Below are 13,753 nucleotides of genomic sequence, written 5' to 3'. Positions count from 1 at the left end.
AATCAGTGACTGTGGCCTGTGACGCAGCTTCTTTCTGGAGAAATAGAACTTTCTTGAGAAAGAAAAATGGCAGAACTGGGTTCCATTACAACAGCAACAATAATAAATAAAGTGTTCTAAGTTTATAAAACACATTGCAACCATTATCTCATTTTTTCCTCACAACAACCCTGAGACTTGGTGCTGTTATTATCTCCCATTTTACAGCTGAGGAAACTGAGTCAGACAGAGGTTAAGTAATTTGTTCAGGATTATAGAGCTAGTGAGTGTCTGAGGGATTGCATCTGAACTCAGGTCTTCCTAATTCTAGGCCCAGAGCTCTATCTGTTTAGATCTTTCTTATTTCTTTACTTTTCATACACTGTGTGGAGAAAGCCTTGAAAGTGTAGGCTCTGGGGCAGTTAGATGGTACAGTGAACACTGGCCATAGAGTCAGGAGGGCCTGAGTTTAAATCAGGTCTGTGTGACCCTGGGCAATTCACATAACCCCAATTGCCTAAAAAAATTTTTTTTCTGAGCTATTATCCTTGTCCCACTTCAGCCTGGGAAGGTTTGAAAGTGTCTTCTACCTGGGTTTTGCCTGAGACATAAGCTAGCTTTGTTTATCATAGAGTGGATACATTTGAGAGAGGAGTTTTCCATGAAACAGAATTAGAAATTTAGATAAGCTTGCCAGAGACCTTGAATCAGTTTTCTAAGGGTGGCTTTATTTTTTGTTTCAAGCAAATTCCCAGAGCATCTCAAATTCTCTAATCCAATAGATGTGACTTTTAGATTATTTGATTAACCATATTTTTCTGGTATTGATAATAAAAGTAAGCAGAGTGGCTATATTAATTTTTAATTGTACCTTCTACTTTTACCAGTAGGCAAGTAAAATTCTTTAATATTTATTGTTCAGATTGCAATTTTTTTTTGCTTTGCATTTGAATGTGCTTTCTTTGACATTAGTTTCTAAGTTCATGTTATGTACTGAAATCTTGAAAATACACTACCCTAGCTGGAGGAAACCATGGGCCTTGGATTTTCCACTGGTGCCCAAGTTGCTCTGAGGGACAACAACTTCATCTTTTCCCCTTTTATTTCTCATGGTTCATGGGCCTCTTCTGATCTGCCTTGTCTGTAGGTTAACTCCTTCGAGCAACTCTGCATCAATTATACAAATGAAAAATTACAGCAACTCTTCAACCACACCATGTTTATCCTGGAGCAAGAGGAATATCAGAGGGAAGGGATTGAGTGGAATTTTATTGACTTTGGCCTGGATCTGCAACCTTGTATTGAACTGATTGAGAGGCCTGTGAGTTCGTCTTTGTGTGTAGTACACATATACCTCACGGTTTTTTTGGTTTGGGGGAGGCTTTTGGTATAGACACAGCAAGGCTGATGGTATTGCTATACGTTGGGTGCATGGCTTCACTTAATAGACAACCTTTCTGATTGACTTATGGGGTGGGGGGATAAAGGGTTTGTCAGCTGGCAGTGATTCCTAAAACTTAAGCTTGGAGTTTCTCTGCCTAGCCAATTTGTTAAAAACTTAATGACCTGTAAACAACTGCTTGAGTGCACTAGAGATGCTAACTATTAAAAGAACTTTTTACATAAAATAGAAATTCTATTTGTACCTTCTAATCGATGAGTTCTTTTTTCCAGTAAATTGTTTTCTTAAAGGAGAGCATATACATATATACATACATATACATAAATAGACACGCTTGTACATGTGTCTATATATCTGTCTGTCTGTCTATCTAATATTTTTGTTGTTCAGTAATTTTCAGTAGTGTCTAACTTTTTGTGACCCCATTTGGGGTTTTCTTGGCAAAGATATTAGAGTGGTTTGCCATTTCCTTTTCCAGGTCATTTTACAGATGAGAAAACTGAGGCCAGATTTGTACTCAGGCTGATGAATTTTCCTGACTCTAGGCCCAGAACTCTATCCACTGTGCCAACTAGCTGCTAACACACATATATGTAACACATATACATGCATGCACACACATACACACACATGTATATAATGTGCATTTCTGTGTGCACGCACATAGACATATGCATGTAGATAGATGATCATACAATGCACACATGCACCCACACATATGTGTTGTGCGTGCATATGTATACATGCATGAGTGTTGTGCATGTATAGGTGCTTCACATGTACATGTACGTATGTACACACATGCACACACAGGCACATTCACATATGGTTGTTTGAATAGACAGATTCCCAACAGTTTCATATGTATGTGTTAGTTTCTAGCCACTGTATAGCAGTAATGGTACTTCTCAGAATAAGCCTCCCTCTCTTGATTGCTGCCCAGATCGCTGTATTTGCTACTATGGTTCCTCATCATCCTCTAACCAAATCTTACTTGAGTTTGTGTTTTAGTGGACCATTGATATGTTTCTTGTATGATTTCCTAAAACGTGGTGGTCAGATTCTCTTTCTTCTTGGATTTTTTTCTCTGAGGCCAGAGGTCTAGGTTTGTTCCTTTCAGTCATCCTCCAAACCCATCCCCTTCATCAGTATTATTTCTCAACCTTTTAAAAATATAATTATTTTATGAATTTTTCCCCTGACTTGACTAGGGGACATCTGCCATCTTGTCCTTCACCATATGAAATCTATTCTCTGTAATTTCTCGAAATTTTCATGTTTTGCTTATTGATTTCCATACTGTTGTGTTCCAACATCTCCTGAGAGTCTCTAGTTTTCCTCAGTTTGTCCTTTATCATGGCTCATGGGTTGTTGTTATTTTGTTGATTCCATTTATTCCTCTAATTCCTTCATTCTGTTATCCACTTAGTTGTTCCTTTAGAATTATTTTCTATTTCTTTTTTTTCCCAAAATCCAAGATTTTTTATTGTTCTTTTTTTAGTCACTTATGCCATGAATTCATAGGGAATTGGTTCCAACAGCTCAGGTTCCTTGCCATTGGTTCTCACAAAGTGTGCTTCTCTGGGCGGAGCAGGCTGGCGTTTCAGTTGAACCCAAGTGCCTTTTTCTTTGGCTTCCTTCTTCTCCTGATCATGTTCCTTTACCTGCTTCAGGAAGCTATCTCTGCTCTTGGAATGCTTAATATGCTCAATACGCACATTAATTCTTTTGGCTAGAATCTTGCCCTTAACCTGTTTGTTTACAACAATGCCTACAGCATGCTGAGTAACGTTATAGACCCTTCCAGTCTTGCCATGGTAGCATTTGTGGGGCATTCCTTGCTGAACTGTGCCCATACCCTTGATATCTACAATATCACCTTTCTTGTATATTCACATATACGTAGCCAAAGGGACAACACCATGTTTTCAAAAGGGCCTAGAAAACATGTATCGTGTCCCTCTCCTTTTTCCTTTTGTGTTTGTCATTTTGGCAACTCATGTGAAGCAGGAGCGGCGCGAGCCCCGTGACCTGGAATATGGTGGAGCCGGCGGAAAGCAATTATTTTATATTTTGTGATACAACTTTGGTTTCTGTCTCAGCCTGTCCTTCTTCTGATGATTGTCTTGTGGTGTATTTTTGGCATTGTGTTGGAGCTGTTTCAGAGCTGCTTGTTTTATGGATATTGGTTTAAAATTTTCTTCACAGGATATCTGACCAGTTTGAAGGATTTCAGGGTTTTCAATGCTTTTATTATTACATGGAATCATAAGGAGTAAGGTTCCCTTGACTTCTTATTCTGCCTTCCATAAGAAGCCTTTCTACATTCTCCTTAAGGCTAGCACTTTCTCTGTTGATTATCCCAATTTATCACATATATTATCTATAATAATTATATATGATTCATATTATGACATATTAGATAAAACATATATCATAATAGAATATGTATTACATAATATATTTTTCTATAATAATTTTTCCAATTACATGTAAACAATTTTTAACATTCATTTAAATTTTTTTTTTGAGTTCCAAATTCTCTCTATCCCTCCTTCCCCCCTCCATTGAGAAAGCAAGCAATTTGATATAGGTTTTACATGTACACTAATGCAGAACATATTTCCCTATTAATCATGTGGTGAAAGAAAACACAAATAAAAAAAAACAAGAAAAATAAAGTTTAAAAAAAGTGTGCCTTGATCTGCATTTAGACTCCATCAGTTATTTTTCTGGAGGTAGATAGCATTTTTTATCATGAGTCTTTCAGAATTGTCTTAGATTATTGTATTACTGAGTCACTCAGTTGATTCATTCACCAATCGTAGAACATTGCTGTTACTGTATACGATGTTCTCTTGATTCTGTTTACTTTACTTTGCATCAGTTCATGTAAGTCTTTCTGGGTTTTTCTAAAGGCATCCCGAGGAACTTACAATCCATTGGGAGAAACACATACAAACAAACATATACAAAGCAAACTATATACAGGATAAATAGGAGATAATTAACAAAGGGAAGGCACTGAAATTAAGAAGGACTAGGGAAAACTTCCTGTAGAAGGTGAGATTTTAGTTGGGATTTGAAGGAAGTCAGGGAAGTCAGTAGGAAGAGCAGAAGAGGGAGAATCTTCCAGTCATGAGAGACAGCTAGAGAAAATACCCAAAGCTAAGAGAACTATCTGCATTGCTTAGCACAGTGCCTAATATGTAATAGGCATTTAATAAATGCTTGGTGTTGACTTGTCTTAAGATGTTCCCCTTCGGGGTGGCTAGGGGATGCAGTGAATAGAGCACCGACCCTGGAGTCAGGAGGACCTAAATTCAAATCCAGCCTCAGACACTTAGCACTTACTAGTCCTGTGACCTTGGGCAAGTCACTTAACCCTAACTGCCCTGCCTTCCCTTCTCCAAAAAGAAAAAAAAAAAGAAGTTCCCCTTCTATAGAGTGTTCCTTTTAACACTAAATCAGGAGATTTGTCTAATGTTTTGGCATTTGTAAGCAGGGTATCTTTGGTTCTCCTGACACTCTATTAAGGAAGTGAAGGTATGAGAGAATAAAAGCCACTCACACCTAGCAGTCAAGGTTGGCAATGCCAAATAGTCAAGTCCATTTGGAAATTATTTCATTTTCAACCATCATATAGCACCAAGAGAAACTACAAGGAGAAGGAAGAAAATAATAGGCAGTAGGAGAATGCCTGTATGTTTTGAAATTAAACAAATAATATATATGTTACCAATTCTCTCTTTGTCTGCCTCTCTCCTTATATCCCTCCCCTCCCCCACTCCCATCTCTCTGTAGTTCGGGTACTTTTTGTTTTGTTTTGTGAATTGGCCGTGACTTTGATCTACTTTTTTCTCCCCAGAACAACCCTCCTGGTGTCCTGGCCCTGCTGGATGAGGAGTGCTGGTTCCCCAAAGCCACAGACAAGTCCTTTGTGGAGAAGCTATGCTCAGAACAGGGCAATCACCCCAAATTTCAGAAACCCAAGCAGCTCAAGGATAAGACCGAGTTCTCTATCATCCACTATGCCGGAAAGGTATTAATTAATCCCCCTGTTTAGAGTCATTCCCTCCTATTTTAAATCCCTCTTACTACAAATTACACCTGTTATAAAATTCAATTGTTATGGTTTGTTGACATGTGAGGAAGGTTTCTCAAGGTACTTTTTTTTTGGCTTTTTGGAGGGGGTACGGTAGGGCAATTGGGGTTAAGTGACTTGCCCAAGGTCACACGGCTAGTTTTTGTGTTAAGTGTCTGAGGTCAGATTTGCACTCAGGTTCTATTGACCTCCAGGGCCAGTACCACCTAGCCACCCAGTACTTTTTTTTTTGCTGCTTTTTGGAGGGCAGTTGGGGTTAAGTGACTTGCCCAAGGTCACACTGTGTGTGTGTGTGTGTGTGTGTGTGTGTGTGAAGTGTCTGAGGCTAGATTTGAACTCAGGTCCTCCTGACTCCAGGCTGGTCCTCTATTCACTGCTCCGCCTAGCCACCCCTCCGGTACTTATTTTTTAAGGCTATTTACAGTTACTGTTCAACAATTAAGACACTCCATCCCTTGGTTCTGGGTGTTTTCTCTGGCTGTCCCCCATGCCTAGAAAGTTCTCCCTCCTCATCTCTGCCTCCTGGCTTCCCCAGCTTCCTTGACAACCCAACTAAAGCCTCATCACCTATAGGAAACCTTTCCTAGCCCTTTCCATTCGAAAGCGTCTTCTTTCTGCTTATGATTCCCTATTTATCCGGCATGTGACTTGTTTGTACAGATTTCCTTGCTTGCTATTTTCTCCATTAGACCGAGTTCCTTGAGACTGTCTTTTGCTTCTTTTTGTATCATTAGCTCTTAGCAGCTCCTGCCATATAGTAGATGCTTAATAAATGTTTATTGACCGACTGGAGTAAAAATAACAAGTTGGTCAATGATTGTAATCCCAGTGGAAATAGCCACATAATGATTCAACCCTTGTTCTCTCTTATTAACTGAGATCAATTAATTAACTTCTAAATGACATTATTCTTGACAGGTTGACTACAATGCAAGTGCTTGGCTGACAAAGAATATGGACCCCCTGAATGATAATGTGACTTCTCTGCTCAATGCCTCCTCAGACAAGTTTGTGGCTGACCTATGGAAAGATGGTATGGTCCTCCCATCTGACTATCACAATCAGGAAATTTTTCCTGTATTCCCCATTCTCCTCTCCAAATAGGGTTTACAGCCAATATGTGATCCTGCCTTGCTCCATAGTCACAGAATCATACCAGGGAGATTTGAAAGCCAGCTCCCAACTTCAGCTAGATGATGAGTTAACGAAATTTTGTTGAAGCAATCAGCCCAGAGAATGTCCCCTTAGCTGTCCCCAGACTGACCTCGGTTCAATCAATATCCCAAGGGTGGTGAAAAGGTAGTAAGTAGCTTAAGGAAGCACAATTAGAAACTAAAGATGGTGTTTGTTTGCCTTTGCCATATCTAAACCCTTAGTGCCCACAGCTTTATTTTGTTCTTCCAGAACCCATAGACCAGTGCTCATTTGCAAGGCAGTCTTATTTCTAAGTGTAATCTGAAAGAGTTTTGTGGGAGATACTGAAGACCCAGAGGCAGCTAGAGGGCACAGTGAATAGAGCGATGGGCTTGGATTATGGAAGACCCTAAGTTCAAATGTGGCCTTAGACACTTACAAGTTGTGTGACCCTGGACAGGTCACTTTATCTCGGTCTGCCTCGGTTTCTTCAACTGTTAAATGGGAATAATAACAGTATTCCAAGGTTGGTGTGAAGATAAAATGAAATAATATTTACAAATATTTTTACACAGTGTTTGGCATATAATAGGTACTTAATAAATGTTTCTTCCCCTTGTTGATCCTGATCCAGATGGACTTTCTGTGAGTGGTACTAAGGACTAAGGGGATTTATTTCCATTCTTAAAGGCTAATCAGAGGCCCACTTCCTTACTACTCACAAGCTCCTGAGAGGCTTCCCAGATAGGTTTTGAAGAAAATCTCTTACCTCTTCTACCCCATCCCAACTCCTATAACCTCTTGGGGTATTCAGCTCACAAAGAAAAGCATTAGGGGAGGCTAGGTGGTGCAATGAATAGAGCATCGGCCCTGGAGTTGAGAGGACTTGAGTTCAAATCTGGCCTCAGACACTTAACACTTACTAGCTGTGTGACCTTGGGCAAGTCACTCAACCGCAATTGCCCTGCCATCCCCCTCCAAAAAAAGGGGGCAAAAATAAATTAAAAAAAAAGAAAAGCATTAGATTTATCCTGAAAGTGACCACGCCCATGAAAAAATAATATCTGACCTTCACAAAATATTTTAAGGTTTGCAAAGCACTTTGCATGTATTATACCATTTAAGCTTCACCACAAATCCATCGATTTGGCATGGTAGGTACTATTATTTTCATTTTATAAATCAGGAAACCAAGGCTCAGAAACATGTAACTTGTCTCCATGGTCACATAGCTTAATAAGTTTTGGAAGCAGGGTTTGAATGCTAGTCCTCTTGTCTCCAAATCCAGCTCTCCATCCACTGTAGCTATTGGGAAGGGAATTCATGGTTTCTCGGTTCTACAGGGATAATGCCCTTGTAAGAATTTCCTCAGAGAAGGCTATATGCACCATTCACAAGTCCCCTGACCCTAGCATGGCCCTGTGCTCTGCCCACAAAGAATGTAGAACCCCACTGAAGATAGACTGTGACCTGACGAGGAGAACGGAGGGTGTTGACGTGATTCTTTTATGTGCTTGGCAGTGGATCGAATTGTGGGGCTGGACCAGATGGCCAAGATGACAGAAAGCTCACTGCCTAGTGCCTCTAAGACAAAGAAGGGCATGTTTCGGACAGTGGGGCAGCTGTACAAAGAACAACTTGGGAAGCTAATGACTACACTGAGGAACACCACACCCAACTTTGTCCGATGTATCATCCCCAACCATGAAAAGCGGGTAAGAGGATTATCTGGCTTTGCTTAGGTCCTCCCAAATGACCTTAAGCTTCTAAGACCTTTCCCCAAAGGGTACCAAAAGGCCAAGCTGAAGGATTTGAGATCTCATGTGTTCTTGAGAGAGGAAGGATGGTACCTCTGGGGATACTGTGATGGACTCTAATTATGACTGAACGGTCTAGGAAGAAATAGTGGCAGTCATGGGAAAGAGGGAAAATTATGGGTCATCTGACCTCAAATGACCTCAAGGGCTCTTTCACTGTCTCCCAAATCTAACTGGGAACTAAAGGAAGAAGTGAGACAAAAGGGGAAAATTAAATTCAGAGGGCTTTTTTTCAGAGATAAAGAAGGGCATGTAGGCCAGAGAAAGGACCAAAAGAAAGTTTATAACAGCATTACTGACCTAGCTAGATCTTTTGGTAGGGGGTGGTTTTAATTTGAATGATCTAAACACGTCAGCTCTCAACAACCTAATTCCCAAGTTTGCATATGGTCCTAGATTGATCATCACTTTCTACCCCTCTTTACTTTCTAACTGTCTTCATAGTCTGGAAAACTTGATGCATTTCTGGTGCTGGAGCAGCTTCGATGCAACGGAGTCTTGGAAGGCATCCGGATCTGTCGTCAGGGCTTCCCCAACCGAATTGTGTTCCAAGAATTCCGCCAACGGTAGGTTCTCCTGTTTCTGAACAACTTACATTGGTAGGGATGCTTAATCAATGGGGACTGGGTGAAAAGAAGGGTGATGGAGAAACAGCCCTGAGCAATTTCTTTCGTTTCTTTCCAGCTATGAGATCTTGGCAGCAAATGCCATTCCCAAAGGGTTCATGGATGGGAAGCAGGCTTGTATCCTCATGGTAAGTGCAGTCCTTGCCCGTACATTGAGCATCTGGACCTGCAGCAGTGAACCACTTCTATATTATGACCCTTTAAGAAGACACTTGTGTTTTTGTTCATCACTCAACTTCTTGTTGGAATTAAGAATGTTTTTCCTCCTCCCTCCATAGATTAAAGCACTAGAACTTGATCCCAACTTGTACAGAATTGGGCAAAGTAAAATCTTCTTTAGAACTGGTGTCCTAGCTCATCTGGAAGAGGAGAGAGACTTGAAGATCACAGATGTCATCATGGCGTTCCAAGCAATGAGTCGGGGCTATCTAGCAAGAAAGTAAAGATATTTTTACATATCTCAATCTTCCTTCCTTCCTTGTGCCCCTAAGATACAACCCCCTAAATGTTTTTCATTTTGAATTTCACGTTTGATATGAAAGATGACAAAATAGTGAGCCACGAACTTGCGATTTAGAAAAATGTGTGCCCTCTCTACTCTGGAGGCTGTGAGGGACTGGTTATGGGTTTAGATAGCTGAATCTATTGATGGAAATACTACCCATAGATCTAAAAGCACCAATTAAGAGTTTATATGCTTAAGGTATACTAGGTCTGGCCAGTTCCTGTATTTGGGGAACAGTGGTAGAAGGAAAGATTCGTGACAATGGATTACCAAGTGGATAGAGGGTGTGTAAGTCTGGCTTAGGGACTAGCCTCATGCAGTATACCTCATAGCTGTTTTTATCCCCATTCCAATGACTGTATTCCTAAAGTCCAATGAAAGATACTAGGGCTGCTGTATCACACCAATTCATAAAGATGGTGAGCATTCAAGAATGAGAGAAGTCATTCACTTTGCCTCATAGCTCTCTCATGGGGAAAATGGGGGGAGGCGACTGGTCTCCACTTCAATGTTGCCAGTTTATAGCCTGAAGAAGAGAAGAATTTTTCTTCTTTCAAATAATACAGTTGTAGAGGGTGATACACCGTCAATGGCAATGGCATTCTTCTGATTAGTTGATGGTGTCCCAGCATTCAAAGCTTTGTGTTCCAAGGCCATAGCTTTGAGGCAATGTATTTTTATGGAGACCCTGCTTCCCCAGTGACTGCATGGCCAGCCCATTTCTCACCTCCTGCTTCTCTAAGCTAGGTTGGTGACCAGAACCAGTTCTTTTTCTTGAAATCCTGAGCTTCTACAGAATACTAAACATGAACTATATAAAGTGTCCATGATGGGTGTGGCCCATTGTTTCTATTTAGTTTTAATTTTTTTCTTAACATAACCTAAACAAAATCTGGCCCCTGTTTCTAGGGTAGTTTCCACCTCAATTTGCAGAGACAGAAAAAATGTAGTCAACAGAATGTAGAAAAAGTATACTGAGTAGGAGACCGGAGGCCCAGGCAGAGCCTGGTGTAGGCCAGATCAAGTCATTCTATTCTGAGAAAACAGACCTTTCTGGATTCTCCGTTCTCAGAGAAGGTCTTTCCTCAGAGTATCACTGCCTTTGTTTGCAGGGCCTTTGCCAAGAGGCAGCAGCAGCTCACGGCCATGAAAGTCATCCAGAGAAACTGTGCCGCCTACCTCAAGCTAAGGAACTGGCAGTGGTGGAGACTGTTCACCAAAGTGAGTGTCATTGAGATGATTCCATGATTCAGTTGAGCTTGGAGCAGGGCTGGACCTGAGCTGTGCCCATCCTCCTTTCCTGAACATTCACGCCTCTTTTCTTTACTTTTTTTTTTTTTAAAGCAGTCAAGGTTAAGTAACTTGCTCAAGGTTACACAGCCAGTTATTTGTATCTGAGCCCAGAGTTGATCCCCAGGTCATCCCAACACTGGAGCCGGTGCTCTTACTCGCTGAGCCACCTGGCCGCCCCTAAGCAATTGGGGTTAAGTAACTTGCTCAAGGTTACACGGCCAGGTGTTTCTGGGGGGGTGCTAAGTGTCTGAGCCCGGATTCGATCCCCAGGTCATCCTGACACTGGAGTCGGAGCTCTTACTCACTGTGCTACCTGGCTGCCCTGAACGCCTCTTTTCTTGTAACCCCACCTTTTTGTTTTCCCTTTTCCCTGCCCTAGCTTCCATATCTCTTACAAGGCCTCCAATCTGAGACAGAGGTCATCTGAAATTGTTTTCCACCAAGAAGACATGTTTAATTTCTATTTCGAGGAATTCTCTCTTCATTTAGTCTAATGCCTGGGACAGAGCCCCTTAACACAACTCCCTCCTTGAACATCATTTATACTGTACCTAGCAGAAATAAAGTCCCTGTCCATTCTAGGTGAAACCACTACTCCAAGTGACTCGTCAAGAAGAAGAAATGCAGGCAAAGGAAGATGAGCTCCAGAAGATCAAGGAGAAGCAGCAGAAAGCAGAAAGTGAACTCAAGGAGCTGGAACAGAAGCACACCCAGGTACCTCCAAAAGCCTTCAGAAACCAAAGCAAAGGGGTATCTTGGAGCAGGCTGGATGCCTAGGGAAGGAGGGCAAGAACATGGGATAGCCATTCGTCTACAGTAGAGTCAGTGCTCACTGATGGGCTTTGGCATGGGGATGGAAAGTCTGTGCATAACCTGGGGAACACTTTCTAATTTGCCCAGCTGTCCGAGGAGAAGAACCTTCTTCAGGAACAGCTCCAAGCCGAGACTGAACTGTATGCAGAAGCGGAGGAGATGCGGGTGCGACTGGCGGCCAAGAAGCAGGAGCTGGAGGAGATCCTGCATGAGATGGAGGCCCGGCTGGAGGAAGAGGAGGACAGGGGCCAGCAGCTGCAGGCTGAGAAGAAGAAGATGGCGCAACAGATGCTGGTAAGGGCACAGCAGAAAAAGACTCAGTTTAGAGTTACTGGACCTGAGTTTGAATGCCAGCCACTTAGTCTCTCTAGTTCTGTTTTCCTAGCTGTAAAATAAGAGGATGGGCTAAATGACTTTTGAGGTCCCTTCTGACTCTACATCAACATGGCAGAGTGGAGTAAGCAATGGATTTTGGAATCATGGGACCAGAGTTCAAATCCTACTTCTGCTACCTATGTGACTTTGGACAAGTCACACAAACTCTCTGGCTCTCCCATTTCCTGTCTATAAAATAAGAGGGTTAGACTAAATTATTTGTAAGATCCCTTCTTCTTCCAAAGGTATGAATCTATGACTGTGATCTCATAATATAAAACATGTTTCTTATGAGAGAAGTGAGAGAGAGGAGAGAAAAGAGATAGAATGGGAGAGAGGAGTGGAAAAGGGAGGAAGGAGAGAGATGGTAAGAGAGGAGTGGGTAGGAGGGGAATGAAAAGAGAGAAAAGAAAGAGAAAGGAAATAGAAGAAGCAAGAAAAGGAGGGGGAGAGAGAAGGGAGAGAAAGAAGGAAGGAGGGAGTAAAATGAGAGAAAAGAGAGATAGTGGAAGAAAGGAATGGGAGAGGAAATGGGGAGAGAGATAGAGATATAGGGAATAAAAGATAATGCCATCAAAGATTCTGGTAGAATGTAAGTTCTTCGCAAGCTGCTTCATTTTTTCTGTTTATTCTTATAGCCTATCACAGTGCTTTGCACATAGACACTTAAGACAGGTATAGTGGTGAACTGAATCAAAGCCTATACAAGCCATGGAGAATTTTAAGCAGCAGTACCTTCTTGGTTTTAATCAAAGATATCCTAGAGCCCCTGAGAATTCTTCTGCTCCTGCCAGGTCTTCCAAAAGGCATCTATCAACTCTATACTGGGGTTAATAATTGTCACTATTGTAAGCTGCTTCTCACTGGAAGTTTTTATATGCTACTATAATGCAATCTAGGTGGCTCAGTGGATAGAGTTCTTGGCCTGGAGTCAGAAAGATTCGTCTTCATGAGTTCAAATCTGGTCTCAGACACTCACTAGCTGTGAGACCCAGGGCAAGTCACTTAACCCTATTTGCCTCAGTTTCCTCATCTGCAAAATGAGGACCCACTGGAGAAGGAAATGGCAAATCACTCCAGTATCTTTGCCAAGAAAACCACACACCAGAAACTCGTTTTCTGGTATTGAAAATATAGGCATTTGTAAAAAGTAATGGGGAGGGGGAAGTATCCCTTGTTGCATCGCCCTTTATAATGTATCCTAGGGAGACTTTTTACCTTATCTACCCTTAGTACTGGATCTAGATCTGGACCCTATTTCTTGCTTACCCCAATCTCCCTCCTTCTCTCTACCTCAGGAAAGCCTAGGCTCCCATCGCTTAATGACTGAGCAACCTCCGACCAATCACTTCTCCTTTCTGGGCGTCAGTTTCTCATATGTAAATGGAGCATGGTTGGTTGGTCCAGATGATCTCCACTTTCCAGCTTTACTGCTTTAAAATGATCAATTAACAAGTATTAAATATTTACTATGTGCCAGGCTCTGTGCCAACTGCTGGCATTGCACAGTACTTAGGCAAAAACAGCCCCTACCCTCGATAAGCTCATGTTTTAATGAAGGGGACAACATGGAAATGACTAGGTACTTATAAGATGTATACAGAATAGGTGGAAGAATCCAAGAGGAGAAGGCTCCAGCCCTGAAGTCAGGAACACTTGAGTTCAAATTTGACCTCAGACTCTTGATACTTACTAGCTTGTGAC

The 13,753-nt window shown here is 41.6% G+C and overlaps 1 protein-coding gene and 1 pseudogene across 1 annotated transcript in view; one reads left to right on the top strand and one right to left on the bottom strand.

Annotated features, from left to right (window-relative positions):
- Nucleotides 1-13,753, top strand: part of MYH11 (myosin heavy chain 11) — a 129,616-nt gene that overhangs the window by 81,472 nt on the left and 34,391 nt on the right. The window contains exons 14-23 of the mRNA XM_069086501.1: nt 1,127-1,300; nt 5,250-5,423; nt 6,405-6,519; nt 8,142-8,335; nt 8,882-9,003; nt 9,122-9,191; nt 9,342-9,502; nt 10,681-10,789; nt 11,444-11,575; nt 11,762-11,968. Coding sequence (XP_068942602.1) covers nt 1,127-1,300; nt 5,250-5,423; nt 6,405-6,519; nt 8,142-8,335; nt 8,882-9,003; nt 9,122-9,191; nt 9,342-9,502; nt 10,681-10,789; nt 11,444-11,575; nt 11,762-11,968 — 1,458 coding nt within the window. The remainder of the gene's footprint in view (nt 1-1,126; nt 1,301-5,249; nt 5,424-6,404; nt 6,520-8,141; nt 8,336-8,881; nt 9,004-9,121; nt 9,192-9,341; nt 9,503-10,680; nt 10,790-11,443; nt 11,576-11,761; nt 11,969-13,753) is intronic.
- Nucleotides 2,825-3,369, bottom strand: LOC138161313 (large ribosomal subunit protein eL21-like; annotated as a pseudogene).

The sequence above is a fragment of the Petaurus breviceps genome, unplaced genomic scaffold, assembly GCF_028583685.1.
Source record: "Petaurus breviceps papuanus isolate PSGF00001 unplaced genomic scaffold, PetGlider_PUasm1.0 118, whole genome shotgun sequence".
NCBI classification, from domain to species: domain Eukaryota; kingdom Metazoa; phylum Chordata; class Mammalia; order Diprotodontia; family Petauridae; genus Petaurus; species Petaurus breviceps.
This window is presented reverse-complemented; position numbering and strand designations above follow the sequence as displayed.